Source organism: Nestor notabilis, unplaced genomic scaffold, assembly GCF_000696875.1.
Source record: "Nestor notabilis isolate BGI_N333 unplaced genomic scaffold, ASM69687v1 scaffold9283, whole genome shotgun sequence".
Lineage (NCBI taxonomy): Eukaryota > Metazoa > Chordata > Aves > Psittaciformes > Psittacidae > Nestor > Nestor notabilis.
The window spans coordinates 29,208-45,733 of NW_009920599.1; the positions used below are offsets into that span (position 1 = coordinate 29,208).

Below are 16,526 nucleotides of genomic sequence, written 5' to 3' on the forward strand. Positions count from 1 at the left end.
GTGAAAGAACAAAGTCCCTGAAAAATCTCAGAGAATTTAAGCAAATTATTTCAGAATTAAAGATTTTTGGTTTGTGAATTCTAATTATAGGGTTTTCTTATGAATAAATCTCCTCGTAAATTCTGAGGAAAGCTGATGAAAAGTAAAGTGAAGCTAAATTATTGATATGTTACTCTGTGCCTCTCCTGCTCCATTGATTTAAGGTGAATAACGGACATAATTATTTCTCAGGCTGCCTAAATAAGAATATTCACTGTGAAGCCAACTGTACTGGTATGCCCAGCTGAAAATCACTGTCTTTTAACTGGATGCTACGAAACAGCAGCTAGTGTTTTACCAACTCCCTACTGCAAAGACAGGACCAGAAGAGACAGTTGCTAACTATTTTAGCCTCCCTGATGGTCAGCAGGCACCTTGATGGGTATTTTTAAGTATCAGAAAGTGGAGTAAATCCAGCCACAAATCTGTCTGATAAAAAATAAATAAATAAAAAAGCAGCATGACTGAATTTAAGAAAAAAACTTCTAACGGCTTGCCTAAGATGTTTTACTAAATTACGTAATTAATTTAGCACTAGAAGCATGACTCTAGGAAATCATGACACTCTTTTTGCTGAAAAATTCTACTCTTTATAACCAGCCAGACCATTCTGAATATGAAATGTTGCTGTACAGTGGAAATTATTTTCTGTGGAGTTATTTTCCCAATATGCAGAAAAAGCCATGACTGATGTTAATCCAGGAAGTTATTTTCCATTCTCTACTAACCCTCAAAAGGTCAAAGAGGAGCTTTGACCAGATGTGAGCTGGCTCAGTTGATTAACAAACTTCATGCTCATCTGACTCTACAGCCAACGGTGTACAAAAGTGGTACAACTAGTGTTACTTCCCAAATACCCCATTTGTACTTATGTCAGATGGAAACATCCCCCAGTGTAAGTCTCAAAATCATACCTCAGGATCAAAAATGGGATGTCATGGCCATTTTCCCCTTATACTAGCTCCTATAACCTCACATTACATCACAATTTTTATGTACATTTTTTTTTAGAAGAATTTTTCAGGTCAGCTTTTTAATACGTACTTGGAAGCAACTCTGAAGTATTTCTGGATGAAATAAAATGCTATCCCAAGTGGCACAAGTGCAACAAGGAACCATGGAGTGGCATAGGAGATCATTCCAATGGCTGACAGGCAGAGTAAGGTGGACCGGGTAAGAGACTCCAGCGTAGGTGGAATGTGCTAGAGTGAAATGCAAAACAAACATAATGCAAAAATCACTGGTAGTACCACTATATCATAGAATCATAGAATGGTTTGGGTTGGAAAGGACCTTAAGGTCATGTAGTTCCAACCCCCCTGCCATGAGCAGGGACACCTTGCACTAAACTATGTTGCCCAAGGCTCTGTCCAGCCTGGCCTTGAACACTGCCAGGGTTGGAGCATTCACAACTTCCTTGGGCAACCCATTCCAGTGCCTCACCACCCTCACTGTAAAGAAGTTCTTCCTTATATCTAATCTAAACTTCCCCTGTTTAAGTTTGAAGCCATTACTCCTCGTCCTACCGCTACAGTCCATAATGAAGAGTCCCTCCCCAGCATCCTTATAGGCCCCCTTCAGATACTGGAAGGATGCTATGAGGTCTCCACGCAGCCCTCTCTTCTCCAGGCTGAACAGCCTCAACTTTCTCAGCCTGTCTTCATACAGGAGGGGCTCCAGCCCTCTTATCATCCTCGTGGCCCTCCTCTGGACTTGCTCCATCAGCTCCATGTCCTTCATATGTTGAGGACACCAGAACTGTACACAATACTCCAAGTGAGGTCATTTCCTTTAGAGGACAATAGGGAAAGTGGAATGATACCACCTCGTGCTCACTGGTACTCTCCTTATGTCAGAAGCCTTTATATTTCTGTGAGTTTACTACTCAAATGAGCAGGGGTTAAAAAGTCAGTAGTGGTTTTTTTTAAAGGTCAGTGTTTCAAAGATCACAGGGAAATAGGAGACATTTGCACTTCATTTAACTGGAGAGAAAGAAAATTCTTCTTGATATCCAAAATATTTAGAGAAACAGAATGTTCTTTCTCAGAGCCTCTTAATTTTCCTTCCATATTCCCATCACCCTTACATTCAGGATTATTGTTCATCCAAACATTTTAATTCAGAACCATAGTGAAAGCATCCCTTTCTCTCCCTGAATGCTGTAAATTCACATATGCTACAGCCACAATGCAACATTTACTTGTCATGTATAATCCCATATAGTTAAAGTTATTATATTCTAGGCTGTTTTGAACCCAAAATCTGGTGTTTTGCTAATCCATATCTTCCAACAGAAGTAACCAGACTGCATTCGAGGAAATTAACACCCACCATTCCTATTGTAACGGTTACCCACTTTTATTACTACAAATGTGTGTGCTTTCTGAGTTTTTCTATTGTCATTCCCAGAGCCTCTTTTTGCTATGCTTTTCTACAGTGAATATTTTAATACATCACCTTATTCAGTAGCTAAGTGAAAATTTACAAAGCCAAGATGTAATAAAACAGAATATATTGATACATCTACCTGATCAATGATATTTGTATCAGCAGAGAAGCGATTTAGAATTAACCCCAACGGAGTCATATCAAAGAATCTGTTGAACAAATGAAAAACAAAAAGTTACCTGACAAGGAATACCAGTTTTGGATAAAAAGCCCAGTCAGACAGAACATGGAGGTGTGTTCAGCCATTTTATAAAACCAAGTGGTAAATATGAACAACATAACAGATCGTAGTGTCTGCACCCTGACTAGCTAAATGCTTCTTTTGGCATTCCCCCAAAAAAATTTCTAAGTCTCTCCCTCGAAAAACTTACCATCTTGCCTCCTGCTTTTTCATTCATGCTTCCTCAAGATTGAAGATCCCCTCCAAAGATTGCAGCCTGTCCCTGTCCACTACTCAACCTTCCTGCATGGTACTGGGCACGAGAACTCACCTGAATTTCACATGTTCTGACATGGACTTTTTTCCCCTGATTACCTCATTACTCATTTTCATTTTTTAGGGCTTGAAGGAAACAGAGCAAATACAAGAACTTCTCATAAGAGTAACCTCCCATTTACAAAGAGGGTAGGTTTTCACTGTGTGGCTTTTCAAGAGGAACATTATTTATGTGGTACCTGATTGGCCCAAGGATGATCTTGTTGAGGAGATTATGGTGGAGGTTCTTGGCTGCTGTGAGGCCCATCCACTCCACAGTCAGAGATGTGATGAGGCAAAGGACAATTCCTGCTCCAGAGAGGATGCTGAAGACAGCTACATGGTAAGTCTAATAAAATGACAAATACATCAATCCTAGAAATAAACACACATTTCTCTTTTCTATTAGGAAGTTCCCAAGGTACGTGGTACCAATTACCTAGTATGTCACATCTCTTATATGACATAATTTTATTAATAGAATCTTTGGGAAACAGAAGAACTATGATGGAACTTCAATTCATTAAGTTCCCATAATTAGAAGATCTGGCAGTACTAAGATCCCTCAACCTACTGCTGAGTACTTTTCAAGACCTTGAAGTGACAATACTTAGAACTGTGAAGATAGACTAACCAGACAAATACAAAAGTATACAAACTGATAGCCAAGAAACTTAGATATCCAAAGTGGAACCTCTCAAGATTTAATACATTTGAGAGACGTTAGAAAGTTCCACTTCATTAAATTCAAGCACCACAAAAATTCCCAGGGCAGATCCCAAACTAATCTGCCAGGGTTCAGCCTTCTGAAAGTATACTGAGTGGACTCCAGTGAGATATTTGTACATCACTCAAATTTACAGTTATAAGCAGATTGTATTTAAGCAGTACATTTGAAGACTTTTTTTTTTTTTTTCCTGGCAGGACTTTGCTGGAGAGCCAGTACTTAAGAAAGTGGGGTCATTGACTTAGGTGTTAAAAAATACAGATGGAAAAGTTTTCTATGAGATTCCTTCCTTTGAAAAGTCAATTACTTTTCTTACATCAACATGCTTCTGTTTTGGTTTTGCTTGTCTGAAAAGATTAATAAAATTTGAATTGTCTCTTTTTTAGCATGAACAGTTCATCCACCCTATATAATAATCAATCTTACTATATGAATCTGTCCAGTCTAGCTGGCTTCTAGATGAACAGCAAAAAATTACTTTTTTCTTCTATTTTTGCCCTGTCAAGTTCAAGATATGGCCTACCTTATTTGTGCTCTTATCATCTTCAGCATTCCTGGCTTCATTTGCATTGTCCATGGATGTCCACGTAGCAAGCCAGTAATCTATGGCCACTATAACTGAGTGCTTCAACAACTTAGAGAAAATCATCAGAAAGAGCAAGAAAAATCCTCCGGAGGTTAGATATCTCCAGCAGGTTTTCCATGGCATCTTTGTCCTGAGCCTCAAGACAGTTGACATATTATCATCTTCATCTTCTTCCTCTTCTTCCTCTGTTACTCAGATATTTGATCAAGTTAGCTCAGATTCCATACTAAGAATTATATCCGGGTTTACCGGATTTGGTTAACTTCTGTTGGATTTTGTTTTGAATTTTAATTTTAATGACAAAATTCAATTTGTCATTTAAAAATAGCAAACACTTCAGACATATTTTCCTAAGACTTCGCTTGTGCTCTTTGAACAACTCTATAGACTGTCAGTCAGTGACTTGTTATTTTGTTAATATTTCTGTAAATCAGGTCTTCAGTAGTGACTACTTCCAGTAGACACTAGGCCTTGCCAAAAACGTTCAGCTGCTTTTATTACATAGTCAGCAGAGCACTTTGGGTAGCATGGAAGATTCTAGAAAGCCCTCCAAAGCTTTCTATCCAGAGGCTCCATCATCTGTTGCATGAAATTTGAGTTTTACCTTTATTCAAGAGAAGTAAAGTTTTGTCTATTACAAAATGATTGAAGTTCCCATTATACAGAAATGCAATTGGTGGACCACTTCTGCTATAGGAAATATGTATTTCAGAGGTGCATAAACATGACATTTAAAAATTATTTTTTTCCAATTAATAAGAATATACATCTCACAGTCTTGTGGGCTGCATCTGGGGAAATAAAATACTGACTTGCCCTTGACAGCCGTGAACTAAGAGCATTTCCACTCGTTTCTGATTTTGAACATTAAAAATTAATTAGTAAGTGATTTTGTCATTTCTTGAAAGGTGGAGTTCTACGGTTTTGGGGACACAGAGACTTTGTGTATATTCCCTTGGTCACATGATAATCCCTGCAATTAGGACTCCTGTTGAGTTAAGGTGAAGGCCGCAGTTTGCCTCTTCTCTTCCCTAGAACAAGCTCACTGCTTGCCAGGGCTGACACTCACTTTAGGCCTGATCTAGCATCCCAGAGATGTCCTTGATGGGTCTTGTTGCCAGCTGCTAATATCCAAATGTTCTGCTCCCTGCCATACTTTAGAAGTGTTACAATTCTTCCTGTTTTACTTCTATCTTGCTCCTCAATACCTCTAGGCAGTATGAGTTAGCAAGAAATTAACTTCTTTTGGTACACTCTTATCCCTGCACAATTTGTAGAGAAATAGATGGAGAATCCCTTAAAGAAGTCATATTGTAACAAGTAGAAATATTGGACTTTCCACTGTTACTACCAAGTATCATCAACATCTTCATACTTCATTGCTAAGAACTGCCAGCTATTCAAGTGGAAAGGCAATGAAACATGGTGATAGAGAAAATAAAGTGAAATGATAAAACATACCTTCATCTTCATCTTCTAGTTGTGATTTGGATTCTCTGGGGTACATGGCCCTTCTAAGAGTTTTTCTCTCAAGAGTAGTCTGGTCAGCTTCCATATCCTGTAATAAAGACACGTATTTGTTGAGAGCTTAGCTGACTACATCTACAGTAGCACCAACAGTAACCTCAAAGAGACTGTATTTGGATCTTCTAGTTCATAGAATGTGAAAGCACAGTATTTTGGGATTTATCTTTCAGAAAAACCTGCTTTGTTCACTTCCTCCTGTCTCTCTTTCTTCCATTCTTTCATCCGCTCTTCTGGAATGTTGAAAATGTCAAAAATAGTCTTTAGGTAAATGCTCATGGCAATAACAGAATAAAAAGCTAAGAGATACTTTAAGAAGACTCATACTCCATCCCTTGCTCCAGCAAAGGATCAGTTGTGTACCACATTACAAAAGCATATTTGCTTAATGTGTCCTTACAACCCACCCATGGCAGGTATACCACATACTTCCTGGACAATCTATTCCAGTCCTTAAAGTTCCTTACAGCTCATACATTTTTTTCTCTAATGTCTAGTTTAAAACTTGCATTCTGACATTGCTTGGGTTTTTTTCAGAAATTAACTGAAAATTATTTCTTTTCAGAAATGTCATCCTTGCCAAAATACTCCTATTTACCTTTTCCAATTCTTGATCCTGGCGATTCATCAAAGTTTTCCAGTGTTCATATAGCTCAATATCCTTGTTTTGGATATCCTTTAGTGTTCCTTCTCTAAGCACCATGCCATCCTTCATTGCTATGATCTGGGGAGGAAAGCAAGCAATAGGTCTACTCAGCAACATAGGTACCATAATCATTGACCTGGATCCTACAACACGTCTCAATATTGGTTAGATTACCATTATGAAAATTTCCATGTTAATTTTATTCAATATTTTATTAATGACTTCTTCAGTTTGTTGACACAGCTCATAAAATTAAATTTCCATAAGCCATGCTTACTTGTATTTGTAAAAAGCATGGACAAGACATAATAAGTAATAGTCATATTCTCAATGAAGTCGTAATTGTCTAGTAGCTTTCAATCAAAAAAACCTACACAAATAATGTAAAATTAAAATTGTCCCTTTTATAATAAAATCTGTATGATATAAAGTGGCAGTTAGCCACATGACATACGGAATTAAGAAGGAGGAACACTATTACAGAGAAAAGTAGTGATCTCATTAAGTGTTATGGTGCTAACTTCAAGTGGATGTTCCTCATTAGCAAATCTGCATCATGACATCTCCTCTCTTACCCAGTCAGCATGTGGTAGATATTGTAATTTATGTGTCACTAGAACAAGAGTCCTCTTGTCTTCTTGTAGAAACTTCAGAATCCCTTCCTGCATTAAATGGTCACTTAGGTGAATGTCCAGTGCAGAGAATGGGTCATCCTGTAAACGAATCAAATGAAAAAAAACATTAGAACAGGATACAAAAATTGGTTTTATTTCTTTCAAGAGTTTTTTTAAAATAGAAAGCACCTGCTGTTATTAATATTTCATCACTCTTTAATGACTAAGACCTTGTCAGAGGGCTGCACTATGAAAGTGAGCTATAATCCATTGCTCTTCATTTCATAGCAATGGACTCAGTTAATTTTTGACGTCTAGATGTGTGCAGTGCTGGGGCCACACTGATAGTGTGGAGTCATCCTGATCAGGAGCACCAGAACTGAAATTTCCCATCCAAATTTGAGAATGCCAGGATCCAGAGCCAAATTTAGGCCAAATTTTGATGGGAAACTGGCACAGGAAAGTTAAAGCAGAGTTAGGAAATGTTCTGATTTCCTCAAAACTAAACTGCGTATGTGTCCTGAGTGAGTGTGGCTACCAACAAGACAATATTCAGATAAGGATATTAATATGGTAACACTTTTTATCTAAGAACGGAAGTCTTTGGTTAATTTTGAAAAGGCTTGAACAGCCCCTTCATGAGCAATAACCTCCTGAAATTCCTGAAATGTCTTGAAATAAGTAACAGAGAAGGAAATTTTGTCCAAATCCACAGCACTCCGCACAAGACTGCCAAACCCTCAGTCTGCTCATTGCTCACAAGCAGTTGCATTATGATGCTTTTTCTTATCTGAAGTCCTGCTGATTTCAGTGGGACTATGTTGATAGGAGGTCACCACTGAGAGTGAGCAGAAGTTAGACAATCTGTTCTACTCTTCCAGTGTTAATCTCTGTAGGAAATCTCACCTTCATCAGCCTCCCAGTATGTGTTGATGCTGTCTCAAGTGGATGTTTATTTACTACCTCTATAATTAAGATTTGGAGTTCAATACAAGTCTCTATAGTTTTCTAATCTAACATATATTTTTCTAAAGTTTAATATAAGGAATGACAGTTTTATTACTAACTTCCATGCTCCATGTGAAAAAGAAAAATCTTACCAAGAAGACAATGTTGGTGTTCTGATAGAGTGCTCGAGCTACACAGATTCTCTGTCGTTGTCCACCACTTAAATTAATCCCCTAATGAGTATAATGGATCAGAAATACACATCTTTGAATAAACATTATGATAGGACTTTGACATGATTTTTTACAATTGTACAGAGTTGAATAAAAATGAAAAGCTTCATTAAAATGCTAATCCTGTTGATAAACAAGCATAATCCTCATATAATATCAGAAGAAAAATTATTACCCAGCAACTAACCATGGGTAAATGTAAATTATGAAGAGCTTCTTTAAGCACAGAAGGCTTCTTAGACTGAAAAATGCACCAATACTAGCATCAAATTCTGCAGGCAGAATATAGGAGACTAATCAAAAAATCCCATTTGAGAAGCATCTGAAGGAGGAAAAAGTTTTCAACTTTTTTTTTCCAGTAACCCCTGGTGAACTACAATTCTCTGCCAGGCTGGCAGCCTGGTACAGATTTGATCTGTCTGAGTGACGTCAGAGAGCACCTTCTTAATACTTAGGCTAAGCAGACAAAAAAGCATTCATATTATTTACCCTTTCTCCAATTTCTGTCTGATCACCAAATGGTAGTAAGTCAATGTCAGGCTGCAGAGAGCACGCATCTGTAACAGCTTTGTACCTGTAAAAACAACATGAGCATTGCAATTGTTTAACCAGCCACTTACTTTCCTAACACAAAAGCCTCCAGCTAGAACGCATTGTCAAGTTATTATGGCTCTGATGGTTGGGTAATTGCAAAAATTAATAGGGCAAAATGATTATTCAGTGACTAATCATGGAGCATTGTAAACTAAGCATCTAAAAACTGACATTTATCAGAGATCCTTATTGGCAAGCCTACTTTTTAAAGATTCAATTATGTAAGTTATTGAGTACATTCCTCCTTATCATGGAGCTGTTTTGCTGGACTCTGGAGTATTTGAAGCCATTTTCAATGCATTATTATTCTTTCTCCTTTAGATTCCCCTTCATTTACTTCTGTGTGATATTACAGGACAAATCTGTCCTTACAATCTTTCCAGAACCAGGAAACCACTTGCAAAACCTTAAATTTTGTTGTTAGATTTCTAGGTCTGTGGGATATTGCAGATGATCTGCTGAGATGAGATTATTTGAGTGGTGTAATTCAGCCTGGCCCTTTTGATATGTTTGAAGTTAGGCTGATGGGTGCAGTAACTAAAGAATCTGGTCCCTGAAATTTTAGATGCTTGTCTGGATTTTAAGATATTTGCTAACTTTTACCAAGTGGGAATGGAGTCATACATCTTAACAAAGCACACACTGAGATGAATGAGATGTATTTTTAATAACTTTAAACAGAGAGAGTGTTGCCTTTGAAAATATCAGCAATTTGTTTTCCTCAAGCCAAGTCACTTTTTCCACTGCATTTGTCAGCTGACCTTTTAGAAGGACACAACAAGCAAGTGCTGGAGAGGCATAGCAGAAGCCATGCACCTCAGCTTTCACACTCCCTTCTCCTGTATTTCTACAGGAAGAAATAAGGTTATTTATTTCCTTGAGGCACCCCATCTTCATACATGCAGTGTTTTTGTAAAGTGACTGCTCCAGTAACTTGATCACAGCAGGATTAGCACATAAACTCAGTGGAAACATGCCTAGAATCCCTACTTCCAGATTCCTCTGGCAACATCAGGCTCCATTAAACAAAACAAAAACATGTCAGTAGTCTTCAAAGATGGGATTCATCTCACCTAACTTTAGCTGCTTGAAAAATACACATACGGCTTCCGCTGTATTCCATGGAGAGCCACTGCTGTTGTGTGACTTCTCACAAACATCTTAGACATACACTCTGGTTGGAAGGGGAGACTTGAAAGACTGATTTAAAACAGAAATCTTCCCATGAGATGGCCAAAGTCAGGTTAGCTAAATCCACCCCAGGGTTATTGTGCATTGATATTTTTTGGAACCTATAAACTTCGTCCAGAAGGAGAAGCCAAAAAACTTTTTACAAGAAGCTGCCAGGTGTTTTTGTAAAGGGGGTTGATATTTACCTCTGCTTATTAAATGGGCTCCCAAAGATAATGTTTTCCTCCACGGTCGCATTCAGCAGCCATGGCTTCTGAGCTGCATAAGCCACTGAGAATCTGTTTCTACTGTAGACAGATAAAGAGCATTAGTAAAAAGCAAAGTACTCATATTACGAAATGACTGAGAATCAGTTTAAAACTAATTTTATGAATTCATAGAAATACAGGGAAACACATAGGCCAAGCAACTGTTACAAAAGTGAAGGCAAGAATTTTAAATTATGTTCTTTTGTTAGAACAGCACCCACTCTCTCACTTGATGGCAAAATCTACTCTCTAGGTTATACGCTGTTCTACTATACTAGGCTGGTACCTACCTCAATCTAGTAACTGCAATTTCAATCCAAAGGCAAATTATAAATAATCAAAATAATTAAATTCTCACAAGAATAGTTATTTGGTATTTTTTTCCTCTAATGTCAAACCACGTAGTGAAAGGGCACTTTTCTAATGGGATCAGTACACTTGGCTTGCTGCTTTCTGAAGTTTTAGATTATTTTACATGGCCATACGGACAAAATACTTCTTTCTTAGTAATTGTTTGTTTCCTTTAAGTCTATTAGTTCCTCAGTGGACTGACATGATATTGGAAAATAGGGCAGTTCATTACAAATTAGGAAAGAATCACTACAGTCTTCCAAGTATTTATTAGACATACTTTAAATGTATGTAAATACCTAATGACACGTGTACAATAGGGATATGAATAGTCTTCACTTCTGGTGGTTTTGCCTATGTACAGCAGCAAAAAAGGTTATGTAGTTTCAGACATTTTTCTGAGATGCCTGAGACATGTGAGGAAGGTGGTGTGAACTGGTACCAGCTTGTGGATAGGAACACTTATCTTCCTTGTCAGTCTCTTTGACAGTATTGCTTACAAGCAACTGTTTGATACAGCTTTTTGTGTAAGCATCTAGGATTTGCTATTGAGAGAGAGGGTGCTAGGGTATCAGAAATAGCTAGTAGAAGCAGCCAGTAGTATCCCCAAAATTTTAGGAGTTTTAGCAGGTCAGTATGCACTAGTTTGAAATCTGTCCTCAGGATTATCAGGTAGCAAATCATGGTGTGGGGTCCCAACCACAGCTATGTGTGCCACTACTTCTCTATTATTTATGATGGGTTTAGTTTAGTTTGTCCTTTTCAACCTGCATGCCTTTTCCCTAAAGCCAGGGCTGGAGTGACTTCTTGACTTCAGCTGGAGCACAACCGGCTCCCTTCCCTGCTCCATCACACAACTGTCAAGCTGGGTTACAAGCAACCGGAAACCCAGTGTTGATCAGAAAACATGCAAACACATGGGAAGGTACATGTAATGATGTCTTGTATCTAAAAGTCCTGTCGTGCAAGATATGGAGCACACTAAACTCCCAGCGATGTTAAATGTGTGCTGAGAGAGAGCACTGAACATCTTTCAGACAAGACTGAGGTAGTGGTACAATGGCTGGAGAAAATTGGGATCCACTAGATTTAACACAGTCTGTCGGTTAATCATATGGTAAATGATTATCAACATGATAAGAAAACACAGAAATGGCTGAAAGCTACAAAGATGAAGGTCTGAGGAAATTCTGAAGAAATGAATGAGTGTATTATGATACACTAAAAATAGAAATAATACCTTCTGGGTGCTTCAAAAGAAGATTCAGTTTCATTTACACTGTAAGTTATGGTAAATGATATTTAGTAAGCAGAAAATACAGAGAATAACATTTTGTGCTAGTTTTACATACAGGGAAACCAGAGTTAAGTACATATTTTAAGAACTCAGCATCAGTTTATTGTTGTCTTTTTGTTTTGGTTTGGGGTATTTTTTGTTCTTAAAGGGAAAATAAACAAATTCTAAGTAAAAACTTATCTCTTTTCTAAATACAACACTTTCATATCTATAGTGCATAGTGGCTAAACAGGCAAGTTATGTTATGAAATGTATTAAAAATGAAAAGTGTACTGTAAAACCTATTAAAAGCAAAATCACTAATACTGCCTGGGCATATAAAAGGTTGACAAGCAATAAGTTAGCGTCTCCACACAGTTCTGCCAATAACCTGCAAAAGCTGGTAACTAATGTCAAATTTCCCCTGGAGCAAAGATAAGCTTTGCAGATACATTTTTGAATCAGAACAGATTTTGAACTTGTTTGTAGCACTAAGGCTGCATCAAGCCATGCATGGCACTACAACACATAAGCTTTCCTTATCAACCTCCACTTCTTAAGGATCATATCCATGAAATATGTTTTGAAAAGCATGCAATGGCAGTAATGACATGGATGATTTTTCAGCTCTCTCTGTTAATTGACTTATTAAGAGTGTTGAGGGCATGGAATGGCAGTCAAAGCAGTTCTGGACCAGCAGTGGGGCTCATGTCCAGGCATGGCGACACGTCACTGCATAGTGCAAAACCTAAAGGAGTAAGTCTATGCCAGGTAAATGGAAACAGGCATTAGAAGGAAGTAGAAAACTGATACTAATGTATTATTTGCCTGGCTTTGAGGGAAAAAAAAAGAAAAAAAAGAAAAGAAGAAACAAACAAAAATCCTTCCCTTCCCTCCCAAGTCTGAATCTTCCAGATGAAATACATTACTGCTGAGACAGAAATGTCTGCTTGCCTGCTGGGATATCAGTAACTGCAGCTGCACTCATAAGCAGAGGATCCAAGTCTGGCAAAGGACATAAAAATTCTAATAGCAAAGCCCTTGTAATGCCAGACTTACGTATTATGCATCTTCCCAAAATGCCAGAACTGAAACATGTTTCTTTCTTTGCTGCACGTCAGCTCTCTAAGAACTTTGATAATTCATGCCTCCTAAAGAACACTTTGTTTTCTTCATGCACCAATCAACAGAGAAGATATTACATCGGAGGTGAATAAGCCCTGTTGGTTATACCAGAAGGGTCAGAGAGCCACAAATTGAGGCTGAAAACAAGCATTGCTTTACTAGAGTTGGTCCTTTATTCAGCAGAAGCTTCCAGTCTTCTCTACAGTGGAAACAAGTTACAAGAAAGCAAAGGATGGATTCTAAAGAGAGATTTGAAAGAGGGTGGAAATGAGGTCAAGCCAAACAAAAAAGAAGATGACCTAAATTTCCTCTGTTGAAAACCCCCAAACTTTTATCAGCAGAGAATTTGAATAGTAAAGAAGAGGATAATGCTTTCATATATACGTTTGGGAGTGCCCTCTGAAGTACAATCTAACAAAAACTGGACAAAAGCCCTGCAAGACTCTTTGCAGCTCCATACCAGATTTAATATGCTTGCCATTATAATCAAATAGACTATCTGAATGAGTGGGGACAACTTTTAGGATCTCAGTTTCTTAAATGCTTCTTTCTTGGTTTCTTCTTTCATTCCATGCTTATCTTGAAAATACATTTTAATTCTCCCAAATCATGAGATTTTTGTGAGAACTCACATTCATTAATAATCTCATGAATAAACATGTATAAGATTTTTACTGAACTGGGGCCTTCACAAATAAGGACATTAAGTATTTGGTCTTGTACTTTATTTCTTCACTGACTCTGAAAGAGTGATGCTATTGCAGAGCATGGGAGTGGGCTGAAATGGAAGCTCCTGAGGTTTTTAAAGAATATTTTATTTGCCCACTGGGATTAGTAATCTTTGCTTTAATTGCCTTATTTATTGCAATGTGGCTATTTTTATTAATTTTTTATCTGTACTATAAAATATACATATTCTCCAAAATGGGGCATGATACTTTCAAGTCTGAAACAGTAGGAAAGACCAAATAGATCAGACGAATTAGTCATTTTTGTAAGTTTTGCATATATAATATAAAATAATATAGAAAAAAATTTAAATCAAGGTTTTAAGAAAAAGTCAAAAAGAAGTTTGGATCACTTTTGACTGTTAACTCCAGACTTTTAAAAATAGACTAATGCGTCTTTAACTAGGCCTGGATTCCATCAGCCTACAAAATGCAGACGAAAGAGAATAAAGGGATAAAAATCTCTTGGATACCACTGTAAGAGCAGAACAAATCACCTCTTCTGCTAATATAGTCAAGAAACTTGAGGCAAGACAAGGACTGAGCATCTACACAAATTCTATCTGGCACAACAATCCATTTGCACAGAAACCAGTTCAATGCGCAGAAAATGTATACTAGGTGAAGGGCTTCCACTTTGCTACTCTTCTCTGCTTGGCAGTTGGAGATTATTTTGACTGTCTGGCTTGGTGTGGATGAGGTGAATACATATCTCTGCGTACTCCCCATATCTGTTCCTGTGCAGACTCAATAACTCAGACCTGAAACAGTATCAGCTGAACCACTGCATCCCGATAGCCTCATGCTTCAGTGTTTAAGAAGTTTCTCTAGCTGCTTGGGCACTGGGAAAACAAAAAGCCAGCTCCTTCTCTAAGGTTAGTAGTATGTCTGAGGCATATCTTATGTAAGTGGGGAAGAACTGAGATCCGGCCCATAAGATTTACCCTGGGCAAGATCTCTTACAGGCAGTTACATTAAGATGAACTAAAACCAAAACAACTCCCTAAGATCCCAAACCAGTGACAAACATAGCAGCGGGACATACAGCTCTCAACTGCAGTCAATCACAACAGCAATAGGGTATTCAAGCCCCACGATGGGCTTTCACAATGATGCATTGTATTACCACAATGATGTATTGTATTACCACAATATAACAGGTTATTATATTGTGTTATAATGTTTCCATCATTACCATTACTGCGGTGTTGTACCTGAATTTACTGGGGAATTCCCCTAGCCTGCATTTTGTCCCTGGATCAGTAGCTGCATTAGTCATGCATGTGGACTCACATGGAAAGGGATTTAAGAGAGTAAATAGGACCTTTATTATGGTTTTGTAAAATATAGGATCCACTCGGTTAAATACCTGTAGCATCCTTCTGTATTCATCTGTCTGTCAGGCAGTCTGAAATTATCAGCAGAACATAACTGTGTTTTTATCAGCTATATCACAGCACCAAATTGTAGTTTCCAATGAAAAAAAGTCACTTGGTAGGGCCTGAGATGCTTGCTAAAACTTGAGTTGTCTGGTTATGTACAGACTGCTAATCAACTGATAACATGATCTTAATGTCTCTCAAACAATGTGAAACTTACACAGTATTTCATAAACTTCCATTAGTATCTTTCTAAGATTTTCTCATTTTCTCTAATCTTCCCAGAATTCCATACCTTTCTATAAGAAAAATGTAAGTATTTTTCAAATATGTCTTTGAAAACAATTGTGAGAATAATTTTAAGGTACACTCTACTCATTCCTTGTATTTTAACTACGCAGAAAAAAATGCCGGATTGTGATGTCAAAATCTTCATTATATGTCCCAAAGAAATTAACTATGATAAGACACATATTCATTTTCCTTCAAAGCTTAAACTCACATATAATTAAAGTTAGTCTTGCTTTGGCTCCAACTGTACCTGCTACTCCAGTGAGATCATATGTTTAGAATAGCAGTCAGTGAAATATAGCTAGAGAACAAAAATGCCATGCATACTAGCACAGGAAAACCAAAAAGATCCAGCTTGCAACATTGCTGTAAGAAAAAGATGACAAAGGAAGTTACTAGTAAGGGGATGGGGCAAATAATATTGCTCTCTGTGACAAAAATAACCCTTTCTCCTTGAAAAGCTAATTAAGAAGAGTTAGGCTTGGTAGTTTTAAGGAAATAGAATTGAACTTTAAAATCGAAGAACAAGCCTTAAGGTTACAGCACATCCCTTCCACTGCCTCTGCCCTGCTAGGCTGGAAGAGTACTTGTTGCCCCACTTAGTTTCTGTAGGAAGTTCTCATTCACTGGGTCTGAATCCATGTGGATCCCAAGGCCTGACCTCGCTGGAAGTCCCTCTTCAGCAGCAGCTTCTTCACAGCATTTACTTTTTAGGTATTTGATATCCTCAGGCTGCTTTCTGAACATATTACTGTGAAGAATAATACTGACTTCCATAGGCGAGGCTTGGGCAGATACCAGGGAAGGGGAAAAGCAATGCTCATGTGTTTGTTATTTTATCACCTTTTCTTCTCCTAGCAGCAGCATCACTGATTGGGAAATATAACCTTTCCTGCATGCTGGTGCCCTATGCATACTACTTAACTGAAGAAGCTCCAGCCTGTCATGCTTTCACTGGTGCATACAGTAGCAGCATAACAATGCTGACTTCAATTATAGTGAGTATTGAAGCCCATTTGATAGCAGGAATAGCATACGCTTTCTATTCAGGTAATTTGCTAGGTCTAATATATCAGATGTTAATTGTCAGACTAGCCTCTTTA

The 16,526-nt window shown here is 37.8% G+C and overlaps 1 protein-coding gene across 1 annotated transcript in view; it reads right to left on the minus strand.

Annotated features, from left to right (window-relative positions):
- The window catches only part of LOC104402776 (ATP-binding cassette sub-family C member 9), a 70,616-nt gene that overhangs the window by 18,325 nt on the left and 35,765 nt on the right, over nucleotides 1-16,526 (minus strand). The window contains exons 18-28 of the mRNA XM_010010745.1: nucleotides 11,865-11,903; nucleotides 10,211-10,312; nucleotides 8,730-8,814; nucleotides 8,160-8,240; nucleotides 7,021-7,158; nucleotides 6,398-6,523; nucleotides 5,737-5,833; nucleotides 4,213-4,460; nucleotides 3,163-3,311; nucleotides 2,567-2,636; nucleotides 1,084-1,241 (exon numbers count right to left, since the gene is read on the minus strand). Of these exons, the coding sequence (XP_010009047.1) occupies nucleotides 1,084-1,241; nucleotides 2,567-2,636; nucleotides 3,163-3,311; nucleotides 4,213-4,460; nucleotides 5,737-5,833; nucleotides 6,398-6,523; nucleotides 7,021-7,158; nucleotides 8,160-8,240; nucleotides 8,730-8,814; nucleotides 10,211-10,312; nucleotides 11,865-11,903 (1,293 nt within the window). The remainder of the gene's footprint in view (nucleotides 1-1,083; nucleotides 1,242-2,566; nucleotides 2,637-3,162; nucleotides 3,312-4,212; nucleotides 4,461-5,736; nucleotides 5,834-6,397; nucleotides 6,524-7,020; nucleotides 7,159-8,159; nucleotides 8,241-8,729; nucleotides 8,815-10,210; nucleotides 10,313-11,864; nucleotides 11,904-16,526) is intronic.